The sequence below is a fragment of the Moschus berezovskii genome, chromosome 6, assembly GCF_049115385.1.
Source record: "Moschus berezovskii isolate FMDL1 chromosome 6, NW_MosBer_1.0, whole genome shotgun sequence".
In the NCBI taxonomy this organism is placed as follows: Eukaryota; Metazoa; Chordata; class Mammalia; order Artiodactyla; family Moschidae; genus Moschus; species Moschus berezovskii.
The window spans coordinates 35,036,198-35,049,917 of NC_142465.1; the positions used below are offsets into that span (position 1 = coordinate 35,036,198).

The 13,720-nt window shown below is 52.7% G+C and overlaps 1 protein-coding gene across 1 annotated transcript; it reads left to right on the forward strand.

The window, feature by feature from the left end:
• The first annotated feature begins 4,768 nt into the window (after nucleotides 1-4,768).
• WNT10B (Wnt family member 10B) lies at nucleotides 4,769-10,367 on the forward strand. The gene is made up of 5 exons (XM_055395580.2): nucleotides 4,769-5,035; nucleotides 5,951-6,070; nucleotides 6,192-6,460; nucleotides 8,167-8,540; nucleotides 9,210-10,367. The coding sequence occupies exons 2-5, from the start codon at nucleotides 5,997-5,999 to the stop codon at nucleotides 9,666-9,668; spliced, it is 1,176 nt and encodes a 391-aa protein (XP_055251555.1). The 5' UTR covers nucleotides 4,769-5,035; nucleotides 5,951-5,996; the 3' UTR covers nucleotides 9,669-10,367.
• The last annotated feature ends 3,353 nt before the right edge of the window (nucleotides 10,368-13,720 follow it).

The following is a 13,720-nucleotide window of genomic DNA, read 5'->3' on the forward strand; positions in this document are numbered from 1 at the left end:
TCTCCAGTTTACAAAGGAAAAACTAGATCAGGCGGTTTTCCATGGGCCCTGCAGCTAATAAAGGGATGAACGGTAGAGCCAGGTTAAAACCCAGACTGTTCTGACTCAAACCCCATGCTTTTTCCACCTTAGTGGCTGCTTATGATTGTGCAGCAATAGCAGGCTGGCAGCCCTTCCCCAAACTGGGAGATAAATAAAAATGGTCTTTAGGATCTTCCTGCCTCCCTTTTGATCTTCTTTTTTTCAATCTTCCCTGACTTTAGGATATTTTCTGACTGAGTAATGTACCAGGCCTGGTCCGAAAGAGTTCCAAGTCCCAGAAATGATCAGGCAAAACCCTCCAGTGCAGGCAAATCACTCTAAAGAATGAATGCCTGGTAAGTTTAATGAATCTTCCTGAGGCACTTGCATTTTAAAAGGATGCATATTAACCCAAATGAAACCTGATGGAGGTTTTTTTAGGGGAATATCTTTCCCAGGCCCTTTGCCCCTCCAAGGATTTGACCCTAGGGGATGAGGTGTACTGGCTTAGCATCTTCCACAGGTCTAAAAGCCAGTGGCCCCTGTGGAGGCCACCCAGCACAGATGGCTCAAGTAAGTAGACAGTGTACCATGGGCACCTTGCCCATTGCCCCTTAGGAGTTTCTTCCCACTGGGGCCTGGGTGACATCTTTTGGTTTAGTGGGTTGATAAAACCCCTTGGAGGAGGGAGCTGGGCTTGAAGACAGGGCAGTCCTGTCTGTGGTCACTGGTGATGAGCACAGGTGGGAAGGGAGAAATGAAGGATTCCATCGCCTTTGTTCCACTGCTCCACCCACCAGGAATAGTGGGGGAGAGTGGGAGGGCTCTAGGTCTGGTCAAATTTTGTAGGACCTGGCCCAAATTTATTTAGGTCAAATCATCACTCTATCAATTGTCTTCTCTTCCTTTCCTGTGTCATGTTTGCCTCTCTACTGCCTGTCAGACTACAAATATGCTGTAGTGTCTCCCATCTAAAAACTCCAAAACTTTATTTGACTTCACATTACCACCTAAGTGTGCCCCATTTCTGTGTTGTCTTTTACTGCAGAACTCAAAGTGTTGCTTTAATCACTAGTGCCAGTTTCTTTTCTTTATTCTGTCTTTCTGCCACCTTAATCACACCTTTGAACCCACTGCATTTCCTCCTCAAAATCATCCATGACCTCCGTTTTGCTCTGCTGTCAAATCTCAGTTCTCATCCTAACAAACTTTTTAGGAATAGCAGACAAAGTTGAACACTTCCTTCTTGAAACAGTCTCACTTGACTTCTGGAACACCATTCCTACCTCCCTCATGGCTCACCTCCTCAGTCTCTTTATCTGGTTCCACCTTTGTACCCAATTTCTACATGACTCATTGGACTGCACCCCGTTTCAATCTGGAACTTCTTCTCAGTCTGCACTCACTCCTTTGGTGAACTATACAGTCTCACACTCCCTACTTTTATCTCAGGCCCTGAACTCTGAACTTGCACATCTAACACTTGAATAAACATCTCAAAATGTACAATATCGAAAACTAAACTCCCAGTTATTCACTTGCACCTACTCTTTATTCAGTCATCCTCATCCCAGTGAGTGGCAACTCTGTCCTTTCAGTTGCACAGGACAAGAATCCTAGAGCCATCCTTGACTTGTCTGTTTTCTTATCCTCTAAGTCAAATCAGTCAACAAAACAAAACAAAACTGCTCTTCTGTCTTCAAAACCCCTGTAGGTTCCTCCCTCCAGCCTCACTGGCCTCCTTGCTAATTCCTTGAACAGACCAAGAAAGTATCTGTTTCAGCCTCTTTGCGCTTGCTCTTCTGTCTTCTGGAATGCCCTTCCCCGACATCTCCATGTGTTTGTTCCTCCACATCCCTTTCATTCCTCCCCCTGTATAAAATGGAATTCCGCCACCTATCTCCTTTACCCTGCTTTATTAATTTTTTCCATCACTTTTGACCATGGATACCTTTAAAGGCTTAAAGTGGAAAGTCAGTAATAAACTACCCTCTTAAAGTAGGAATTGGAGAGAGAGAGATCAGAGGGGAGAGGGGCTTTACCTAGATGGGGGTCTGGGGAGGAAGCAGGGGACCAGGGTTGAGAGCTGTGGGCAGAGGAGCCTACCTTCTTTTGAAGCACCAGCAGGTGGCACTCCCTCTCTGGGCTGGGAAGGCATCAGCCTCTGGTGGAGAAGGGGGCAAAGTTCTGTCGTGGGTAATTTTACTGATACGTTGAGGGCAACTGCTGAATGTTGGGGGTTTCTCTGGAGTCCAGTGCAGTCAGCTGCGAACGCTTTGGTGCCGCCGGGTGGTGGCCTATGGTGCTGCAGCAGAAGGCGTGAGAGGCGGAGGGTGGGCAGCACAGCTGAGCTCACCGCCGCCGCGGGTGCATCCATCCCTCCAGGGCCTATAATTTGGGTTCCCTGGGCCTGGCCGCCCCTATCAGCGGCTCAGCAATAGATGAGTCACCCGGGACCCCGGGCCAAGGCAAACACGGGGGGAGGAGGAGGAAGCTTTCGAGGCTGCACTCAGCTTTAGCCACCGCCTCAGTTGCTGGATCCCCCAATCTCCAGGGACCCCCACTTTTTTCTTTGACCCCCGCCCTATAGAGCCCAAGTGTTCTCAGATTGCTCTTGATATGTCCACCCCTATGATGGGAAGTCAGCCCCTTACTCTTCCCTGCAGGGGAAGGGGGACCAGCTTGCTCCCACTCCCTCTCTGAAGTAATGACAGCCCCTCACTTTCCCCCTGCTGTCATGGCCCCAACCCTTGTCAAGGTCTCTCTGGTTCCCGCCCCTCTCCTTTCCTGGAGCTGGCCGCGTGCTTGGGGTATTAGGCAATGGGTGTGTACCCACAGCCCTCTCCAGGCCCCGCCTGCCCCACCACCCTCCAGCCGCCTGCGGGTCAGTGCTCAGGCCAGCCGGTCGGGCCGAGGGCACTGGGGGCCAGCTCAGGCCACCCAGTCTGCCTGCCTGTGGCCTCCTGTCCCAGAGCTGGGCTTCTGCTGGGAAAGGAAACAGGAATATGGGTCTTTGGATTTGGGACAGGCCAGCCTGGGGAGCCCGGGGGTCACTAAGATGTTGGAATCTGTGGTAGTAGCTGTGACCCTGGCCCTTCCTTGGCACCTGACTATACCACAGCCCGACAAGGGTAAAATCAGAAGGAACAGTCTGAAACCTGAGGGAGACTTGGAGTCACATGGAAAAATGCGAGTGTCCAAGAGGTTCCCATGGGAGAAGAGCATGGGAAACCTTGTCACCCTCCTCCAGGGACCTAGGTAAAGTCCCAGGCTGAAATGCAGGAAGGGCAAGGACAGGATCCAAAAGCTACTAAGATAGGGTGCAGATTCTAGTCGTCTCAAAAGCCACACACACGGTTTGGTTCCTGGGCTCTAAATGGGAAGGAGAGACAAGAGCCCCTTTTCCTGTAGGGCTGCTTCTCCTCTACTCCCCTCTCCACCCAGAGGTGGGAAAGCAGAGAAAAGCAGCCCTCTTTGATCACAGCTGTCCAGGGTCAGGAACTAGGAAACTTTCACCTCCCTAGCCTGTCTGAGTCCTGGCACATAAAGGTGATTAATAAATATCCCAACAGATCAAAGTCATCAATCTCTCTCAGAAGGCTTTGCCCCCTAGACAGCAGTGCCCCCTGCAGCCCAGGGCAAAACCTGCAGCCACACAGACTAGAGGCTGGCTGCCCAGGAAAGCTGCATGGCCACTACCAAGGAAGGGATGACTGTGGCTGTGGGTTTCAACCCTGTGGCTCTGCTTCCCCGGGGGGCCTGTCTCTGAGTCAACGTGCCAGCCTCGGGTGCGCGGGGCCAGCCGTGCCTTGGGCTGCGGTCTGGCAGGGGCGGGGGGCGGCTGGGAAGCCTGGGGCCCCTCTCTGGCAAAAATAGCCCACAGTGGTTAGAGCTGGGAGGGTGAGTCAGGCAGGAGTGCAGTGGCGCCTAACCCCTTCACTGCCACTGGAGCTCCCTAGGGTGGTTTGCCTCCGTCTGTGCGGCCCATGATCAGACTCTTTGCCTGGCCGTCCTGAGGCTGGGCTCAGTTTGGGATCCCTCCTCTTTCCACATGAAGCAAGTCTGCGAGTCTGGAGCAGGAATATGGGCCACCCCGAATGCAGACCTGGGATCTTAGGAAGGGCAGGGGACCTCTGCTGGCAAGGATGCCTGTGAGCCCAAGGAAGCACAGGGGCAGGCTGAAGATCTCCGGAGCTCCCGGAGCCTCTGCCAGAGCCAAACTCTGAGGCCAGAGCTGACCCCTCCCAAGGGGCAGGCGTAGGGCTCCGAGGTGGGCGGAAGCCAAGCCACCCAGAAGGGAGCTACTCCCGCCAGCTCAGATTGCCCTGCAGCGCGCTCTCCCCAGGCTTTCGCGCGGAGACCAAGACCGTCCAGCCAGGCAAGTTCGATCTGAGTTCCGTCTTCATCTGGTCAAAGGCACCTTCCAGTCACTCAGCTAACGGTGGGGGAAACTGAGGCAAAGAGACATGACCACTGGGGACCAGGCGCTTGGCTCTCTAGCCTGGGTCACCACACCCTCCTTGCAGCCTTGGCGGTCCCAGAGCAGGTGAGTGGAACTCTGACCACCTCCCCCTTCGGTGGGGCCGAGCCTGAAACCCAGGCGTCGGGGGAGAGGGTGTGTGAGTACGCTGGGAGGAGGGGGGGCGGCTGGGCTCCCCGGGTCAAGGCGGGGGGTGTGAGGAGTGGGGTGGGGATGCCCCGGGCTCGGGGAGGGGCCGCAGCTCCGTCAGCCGCCGCAGAGCCGCCGGTGAGCTCCGCGCCAGTAGAGCCAGAGCCCCCAGTTCTGCGCTCGCCCGCTCGCTAGCTTTCTCGATCACTCCCTCCCTTCCTCCCTCCCTTCCTCCCGGCGGCCGCGGCGGCGCTGGGGAAGCGGCGGAGAGGAGTGGCCCTGCCCTGGAAGAATGCGGCTCTGCCGAGGGGCCAGAACACGACGCAGTCTCCCCACAGTTTGAACAGCCGGAGCCCAGGCGACCCAACCGCGCCGGTGGCAGACTCGGCCCCAGAGCAGCTGGAGGTAATCGGAATTGGGAAAGCAGGGAGGGCAGGGACTCGCACTCGGGGACGCGACAAGCACTCTGGTAGTCAGACAGGCACGCATCCGCCCACGGGGGCACAGAGATGCAGAGAGAGCCCGGGATATTGCCAGAGATAAAGACATAGCAAATAAAGGAGTGGCCCCAGATTTGGAGGGCAGTGAGTGGAGAGCAGAGGGGTGGGGGCTGAGACTGAGGACCTGGTGGGGACCAGATGGGCAGTGCCAGGAGGAGAGGAACGTGTAGTTAGGAAAAGTAGCAGATGAAGAAAAGGACTCAGCCAGCACCACACTGCATTTCAAGAGGGAAGCAAGGTCCCCTCCCAGACTTGTGGCACCTGGAGCCTCCCCTGGCTCCCTACTGGGGTTGCAGAGGGCAGAGTGGGATGGGGAGCCCATTCCTCCACCCTTTTCAGGGAAGCTGCTAGATGGCACTTGGAGACTATACTCCCCCACCCCCACCCTGCTGGCTGAGTGGTGGGGGGAACCTCCTCTCAGTCCTGCCCCCAGGCCTCCTGAGCTGAGCTGGTGAAGCCGTGTTGGGCCTGGGAAGCCAGTCTTGGGGCCCTTGAAAAGGGAGCGGTGGACAGGGTAGTGGAGAGCTGTTTGTGAGACTATCCAGCTGTTTGCACGTGAGTGTGTCTGTGTGCCGCGCACTGTGTCTGGCTGGGTGAGCTCCAGGACGCTGGCATAAATCCCAGTTTCTAGGCCCACACTCTTCTTCCAGGGCCCAGGTACTCTGGGAATCAAGGGCGTGATCTTACTGTCTTGTTTGAGCGGGATGAAAAGGGTCAGTGGGGTGGCCCTGGTGAGTTAGGAGCCTGAGTTGGGCATCTTTCGGTTGCCCAGGTGAGCCACCCTATTCTAGAGCCCTCCTTAAGTGCCCCTGTCCTGCAGGCCTTGCTCGATCTGCCCATCGGGGCCTTCGGGCCCGGGGTTCGACATGCGGGAGGAGCCCCGGCCGCGGCCTCCGCCCTCGGGCCTCGCCGGTCTCCTGTTCCTGGTGGTGTGCAGTCGGTGAGCGGTCCCCGTCATCCAGCCTGCGAGAGAAAGCCCTGGGCTAGAGGCGGGTCGGGAGGCGTCAGAGGGGGCGCGAAGGCCTGGACCGCAGACCCTGAGACTCCTTCTCGGTTCCCAGGGCCCTCGGCAATGAGATTCTGGGCTTGAAGCTGCCGGGCGGCGGCGAGCCGCCGCTGACCGCCAACACCGTCTGCTTGACGCTGTCGGGCTTGAGCAAGCGGCAGCTGGGCCTGTGCCTGCGCAGCCCCGACGTGACGGCGTCGGCGCTCCAGGGCCTGCACATCGCGGTCCACGAGTGTCAGCACCAGCTGCGCGACCAGCGCTGGAACTGCTCGGCGCTCGAGGGCGGCGGCCGCCTGCCGCACCACAGCGCCATCCTCAAGCGCGGTGAGCCTGACAGTCTGCGCCGCCGCCGGGGCTGGGGGGGCGGGGGGCACGCCGGCGCGAGCGGAGGCGGGAAGGGACTGGTTCACCACTCCGGGAGGGGCCTCTCCGGGAATTCCCCCCCGGAGCTGCGCGGAGTAGGGTCTGGCCACCCGTCTGGGGCCCCGTGCTTCAGACTTCCACCTGCGCGCTGCCGGCAAGGCAGCTGGGTCCCTGCTCTCCTACCCCAGGGCCCCCCTTTCCTGCCTCCGCCCAGCTGATCTCGGCTGCACCTGTGAGCAAGCGATGTCCCCAGCCCTAGAAGCTTTAAATGCTCCCCTCCTCCCCGTCCCCCAATTTTCTGCCCCTCCTCTCTGCATGGGACAAGCCCAGGCTGGTGTCCCCATAGCCTCAGCGGGGGTGGGGTGACGCCCCCAACCGTTTAAAGGGTTAAACCTACTCCCCTAATTACTGGGGTTCCCAGGAGCAGAAGCTGGGAACAAAGACCCCGATGGCTTTGAAGCCGGGGAGCATCCCCCTCCTCGGTGCTGTGGGGGCCCCAGGTGGCTCTCACCTGGGCAGGTGAGGAAGCACTGGAGGTGTGAACAGGTCACTGTGGGGCCTGGCCTGGGGGCCCTGGTCTGGAAGGACATCACTGTCTCTTGCTAGGCCATGCCCCAGTTTACTCCCTAAAGGAGTAAACATCCATCTAAGGCTCAGCCCAAGAGTGGGGGCAATACTTTGGGGACTATGGGGTTAATAGGCAGTTGCCATCTGCGGGGGAATTCCCAAGACTTGTGCAAACAGCTTCACCCCTGGAGGCTTGAGGTTGGGGGATCAGGAGGCTGGGCCAGGAGCCCTGCATCCTGGGACAGGAGAGGCCTGGCCCCTAAGGAGGTGCTCCCATCCACTCAGGGCTCCAGAAAGGGAGGCTGCTTTTGTACAGCGCCTGGTGTAGGGGAAGGCTTTGATGGCTCAATGAGAAGCGTGTCTATCTAAGCCTGGGGAAGGCTTGTCATCCTGAGCCTCTGTGACCCCAAAACATAACAAAGAAGTCAACATTTTAAGAGGGCCTTAGGGAGAATCACCCCCACCTTTCTCCCTCTCCCAGCATTTTATAGAGTAATTGCAGGTTAGGATAAATATAAGGGGCAGTCTTAACGGGCAAATATAAAACTAGAAACTGGAAAGAGGAAGGACAGCTCCACAGCTCCAACACTTTGGGGATTTTGGGCTGGTGGAGGGTAAGTTGGTTAGAAGACTGATTTAAATAACCTTGATTAAAAAAAACAACACAAAACCAAAGCCCTCTGCTTCCATCCCACCTGCAGGGCTGGGGAATTTCTAAGGCTTTCAGATATAGAACTAAGTGAACATATCTTCAAAGACCTCAAGGACTCTCTCTTACTCATGTCTCATCCCCAGGGGTCTTTCCCTCTAGCCTAGCTCTTTCATCCACACCTGAAAATCCCAGACTTAAACAGAGCAAGAATGGGCCTCAGGAATCATCTCAATTCATCCTCTCCCTTTATAGATGAGGAAACTGAGACTCTGTGCTTTTAGGTTCCCTTCCTTCTCCTGTGACTTGCCCCCAAACTACTCAACTGGTAAATGGCAGGATCTGGAGTCAGTTAGGAAATTCTGGAATTGCAGGTTGGCTGTTTCCTTTGGCCTCCTTACTCTCAGTGGCCAGTCAGACTTACCCCTATCCACACCCCTTTCATCCCCAGGTTTCCGAGAGAGCGCTTTTTCCTTCTCCATGCTGGCTGCTGGGGTCATGCATGCAGTAGCCACCGCCTGCAGCCTGGGCAAGCTGGTGAGCTGTGGCTGTGGCTGGAAGGGCAGTGGTGAGCAGGATCGACTGAGGGCAAAACTGCTGCAGCTGCAGGCACTATCGCGGGGCAAGAGCTTTCCCCACTCCCTGCCCAGCTCGGGTGCTGGCTCTGGTCCCAGCCCTGGCCCCCAGGACACGTGGGAATGGGGCGGCTGTAACCATGACATGGACTTCGGGGAGAAGTTCTCTCGGGATTTTTTGGATTCCAGGGAAGCTCCCCGGGACATCCAGGCACGAATGCGGATCCACAACAACAGGGTCGGGCGTCAGGTATGTGTGTGCAACTTGTCCTGGGTCTTCCTGGCTTTTTTAAGGCCTGGCTAGATTTGAAAGGGCACAGCAGCATAAGAGGATGAGATGTGGGGGGTCATTGTTACCCGTGGGGTGGCCTGGAGCCCAGAAAGTCACTCAATCTCTGTTTTGCACCTGTAAAAATGTCTAATGATACTACCTTATGATGTCATTAAGAGTGAGCTAGCAAACAGAGCACCTAGAATAGTTTCTAGTCCTTGGTGCTCATTATATATTATTTTATATATGTATATATATTATTAGTATAGCTGCCTTCCCTAGAATTTAGGGGTTCTCTGGGCTAGACTGCCTGGTTTACCAGTGATCACTCTGGAAAGAGCACCGGACTGGGAGTCAGGACAGCTGGAGCTGAGTCCTGTTGTCAGCTAGTTACCAGCCAAATCTCCGTAACCAGCTGTTTGTTGAAGATGGGCAATTTACTCTCTGCTCTGGCTTCAGTTCTCCAACATAAAACCAGGGAGCAGGGCTATTAGCCAGTCTCACGGTGCCCTTTCTCTTCTGATATTTCATTGCCATTCTTCCCTCTGTTTGCTCCTGTATTCTCTCTGTTCCCTCCCCTCTCCTGTGCCTCTGTGCTCTGTCCATTTGCCGCCCTCCCCTCTCATTTCTTCCTCGCTGATGCCCTAGGTGGTAACTGAAAACCTGAAGCGGAAATGCAAGTGCCATGGCACGTCAGGCAGCTGCCAGTTCAAGACGTGCTGGAGGGCAGCCCCAGAGTTCCGGGCAGTGGGGGCAGCCTTGAGGGAGCGGCTGGGCCGGGCCATCTTCATTGATACTCACAACCGCAATTCCGGAGCCTTCCAACCCCGCCTTCGGCCCCGTCGCCTCTCAGGAGAGCTGGTCTACTTCGAGAAGTCTCCTGACTTCTGCGAGCGAGACCCCACTGTGGGCTCCCCAGGCACGCGGGGCCGGGCCTGCAACAAGACCAGCCGCCTGCTGGACGGCTGTGGCAGTCTGTGCTGTGGCCGGGGGCACAACGTGCTCCGGCAGACCCGAGTCGAGCGCTGTCATTGCCGCTTCCACTGGTGCTGCTACGTGCTGTGTGACGAGTGCAAGGTCGCAGAGTGGGTCAATGTGTGTAAGTGAGGGTCAGCCTCACTGCGGGGCGGGGGCAGGGGAGGGCCACCTTTGCAGCCATTTGCTCTGATTTCTGACCAGGGTCAATCTTGGCCCCTGGCAGCTCAAAGTGTCAACCTGGAAACAGCTTTGGGTCAGGTGGAGTCTGTGATGTGTGGCTTTCTCCCCCACAGTAGGAGGGCCTTGTGGGGGAGCTGTCACCCTCTTCTGATCCTGAACACCTGAATGGAATAAGATGAAATGAACTGTGTTGCTCTCCCAGCCACCCAACCTGGGGTCCCTTTAACTCTCATATTCATATTCCTTTTGGCTGGGGAGTCCCTATAATTTGACCACTCTTTTCTTTTGCGGGATAGCCCCAGCATCGTGTGGAGCCATACAACCTATATCCAGAAAGAAACCTCTCACTCCTATTTGCTGTTTCCAAACTCCTCTACTGCATCCTGGACCCCGTCTTAGGGAGTTATAGGAGCCGGTGGTAGAGAGGTTTTTCTTAGGGAAGGGACACGATGCAGGGCACTCAAAAACCCTGAAAGTTGTCTGTCAAGGCCCTTAGGGAAGCTGTCTGCCCCTATTCAGATGTTGAAGGGAACCCTCCAAAGGAAGAATTTTACCCAAGACTCTCTGAGCCTCTTTTTCTTTCTTCAGCAGGAGGGGTGGGAATGGATAATTTATTGTATTGAGACTTGTTCTTGGTACTTGTTTGTAATAAAAATAAATTAAGTTGCTGGAACGGTGAATACTGATGGTGATATTTCTAGCCACACTTGGGACCCCAGGCCTGGCTTCTTTTCCAGGTGAATTCTCTCACCCTCCCACACTCAGTGACTTTATGTATACCGTGCCCAGTTCCACAAAGGATTTGAAATGGTCTTCAGGTGACTCAGTTGACAATTTTTAGTGTGGAAAAAACTGGGTGGGGCAGGGGGACTTCTAGGTGTGAGGGACTCAAGATGTAAGCGTCGGCCCTATTCAGGTTCTCTGTGCCCCACCTCCAGATTTTGCCTTGGCCACTGCCCTATAATAGGGCTTGGATTTTTTTTCCCCCTCAACTCATGGGCATGCCTATGTCCAATAAAACTTTATTCACAAAAATGGACTGCGGGGCCAGATTTGGTTCTTTGGCTGTGGCTTCTTTTGACACCTACCCTACACAGTGAGGTCAACTCTGTTCTGGGATTTTCAGGTCCTGAAGATGTCTCACTATTGAACCTGGACTCAAAAATGGCAGGTGCTTTTCTGTGTGGTTCCAAATTGGAGAACTTGATGATAGATGCAAGACTAACGGGAAACATATATAAAGGATTCCTATGCTCAAAACTGGAGTTTTTTGCTCTGGAAACCAGCAAAATCAGCATGCTATCTCACTGAATTATTTGCATATGTAGTTTGTCCTTCCTTATTCAGAGCTCTTCTGCACTTAAACAAAGCAAAACAGCTCCTTTATCTTTTAAGAGATAACCATAACTAGAGAAAACAGAACTTCTTTTATTTCAATTCCACTTTCTTTCTATTCCTAGTCAAGTATCATTGAAAATAAACAATCATCTTTCAATTCAGAAAAGGAAGCTATAGCACAAATTTAGAACTTTACAAATAACTGATTATCTATGGGGTTGCAAGACGCTGACTCTGTCAGGTCATCTCCTTGGCCAGGAGATGTAGAAATGGTCCTTTTCACACCTCTAGGCAATAGCTATATCTGATCCCAATTACCCTCAAAATCAGGTAGCATCAAGGCAGGAAGGACAGCAAGGGGTGTTGGTTTAGGGTAGTACTTTATGGCAAAACTCGATGTCCTAAATTTCCACTTGCACACTGAGAATTCTTGGTTTGGAAATTTGATGGAGGTAGGCCTTTAGGCACTGACTGAGCTTCGTGTATGCTTGGGACAGCAGGAGAGAGATGGATGCAGCTAGAATAGACATAGGATATGAGGGAAAATAATGATAAGGAACATCCAGAGTGGGAATTTCTCACACTCAGGAAGAGGGAAGAGAATGGCCAATGAAATCACAGCAGGACTATTTCAGTTTTCCTCCAGTTCCTTCCTGTGTGCTCTCTTTGGCTCCTTTTCTCTTTCTAGCTTTCTCTCTTCTTTCGTCAGACACACTCTGTGCCAAACTGAAGCCCCAAACCACAACCTTGAGAAATTCCAAATGGATTTTGTCAGCGAGGCCAACACTCCCCTCCGCACCCCTGCTCCCGGCACACGCACTGGGCTCAGGCCCAGACCTGGGGTCAGTGGCGGAGGGGGAGTGTGCAACCCACAGAGCGGGTGGCTAAAATTTCAGCTTTGGTTAGCGCCAATGGCAGCCAGAGGGATGGGAAAAGACTGATCAACTGTAGTCAGGCCTCTTGGCCTCCTTCAGCTCTGGATACAGCTCTTCTCCCTTTAGAGCATTAGCGTTTCAAGTGGCTGGGGAGCTGGGGAGTGGCAGTGGCTGGCTTATTGCTAGCTGAGCAGCAACCCTCCTGTCTGTGCTCCTGTTTGCTCTACAGGGAGCACCCAGTAATGCTGCAATAGATACTTCCCTTTCCAGACTCCAGAGGGTGAAGGATAGCAGGGCTGGAAGATTCTCTAGTTCCATGCATCAGTTCTGACTCAAATACCTTGGGACTTGCTGCTAACCATACAACACTGTCACCATTTCCTTCCTTCTACCATACCTGGGACTCAACCTTGAGAGGATCTGAAGACTTGGGCAGGAACACTGACAGGTGTCACCTCCTGTCAGAGTCTCACAAGGCGTTCTTGGTAAGGTTGAGGTACTAACAAGGGCAGTTGCAAAGCACAATTTTGGTGATCAGTGTGAGGGCATAATCTGTTGGTGTGTGCCTTAAAAAATCTAGGAAAAAAAATGGAAAGAAAAATCATGTGGGGGCATCATGGAGCCCACTCTAGAAGTCTGTAAAAACACTGGAGGAGTCTTTTGCCATTTAAAATACGGAGCTGAGGAGAGCCAAAGGCCTTTGATGGCAACAGCCCAGGATGGAGAGGATACAATTCTTTCTGTTATAAACATACTCCTTATTAGTCATCTCATCCTTCATCATCTTTTAAAAAAATCTTATTGGAGTATAGTTGGTTTACAATGTTGTGTTAGTTTCAAGTGTTCAGCAAAGTCATTAAGTTATATATATGTGTATATTATTCATATATATATTCATTCTTTTTCATTCTTTTCTCATATAGTTTATCACAGAATATTTGAGATCCCTGTGCTGTTCAGTAGGTCCATGTTGGTGATCTATTTTATATATAGTAGTGTGTGTATTTTAATCTCAAGCTCCTGATTTATCCCTACCCCTATCCCCCTGCAATGTTTCTCATATGGTAACCACAAGTCTGTTTTTGATCATCCTTCACCAACTTTTTAAAAAATAACACTTTACTTTTATTGGCGTATAGTTGATTTTAGGGGCATTCCTGGTGGCTCAGATGGTAAAGACTCTGCCTGCAATGCTGGAGACCCAGATTCCATCCCTAGGTTGGGAAACTCCTCTGGAGAAGGGAATGGCAACCCACTCCAGTATTCTTGCCTGGAGAATCCCACGGGCAGAGGAGCCTGGCAGGCTACATTGCATAGGGTTGCAAAGAGTTGGACATGACTGAAGCGACTTAGCACACATAATTGATTTACTAAACTAATGTTGTGTTAGTTTCAGGTATACAGTGAAGTGATTCAGTTATACATACACATATATTTGTTCTTTTTTAGATTCTTTTCTCATATAGGTTATCATTCATCCTTCACGATTTTATATTAAGTTCCTGTTGACTTCACATTCTAGGGTTGTGTTATTCTCTAGGTTAAAACAAGAGTGAAAACAGACTGGGATAAGAGGAAGGAGCTGGTGAATGTATATACCAGGGATTGATGAGGACAAGGAGTAGACAGAGTTATCTACCAGTCTAGTTCTTCTTGGAAGGACACAAGAAATAAGGCCCAGAAAAATCAAATTAAAAAAATCAACAATTTTGGCTCAAGCTTTAGGGAAGAGCCATGTGTTTCCTTTTACATATGGTCCAGACTTACAATGGTTCCACTTAATTTTTT

Excerpts from the sequence above, each read along its gene's own strand:
- WNT10B (XM_055395580.2), top strand. The coding sequence starts at position 5,997 with ATGCGGGAGGAGCCCCGGCCGCGGCCTCCGCCCTCGGGCCTCGCCGGT. Across the intron at positions 6,071-6,191 it reads TTCCTGGTGGTGTGCAGTCG|GGCCCTCGGCAATGAGATTC; the intron begins GTGAGCGGTCCC and ends CTCGGTTCCCAG. Across the intron at positions 8,541-9,209 it reads ACAACAGGGTCGGGCGTCAG|GTGGTAACTGAAAACCTGAA; the intron begins GTATGTGTGTGC and ends CTGATGCCCTAG.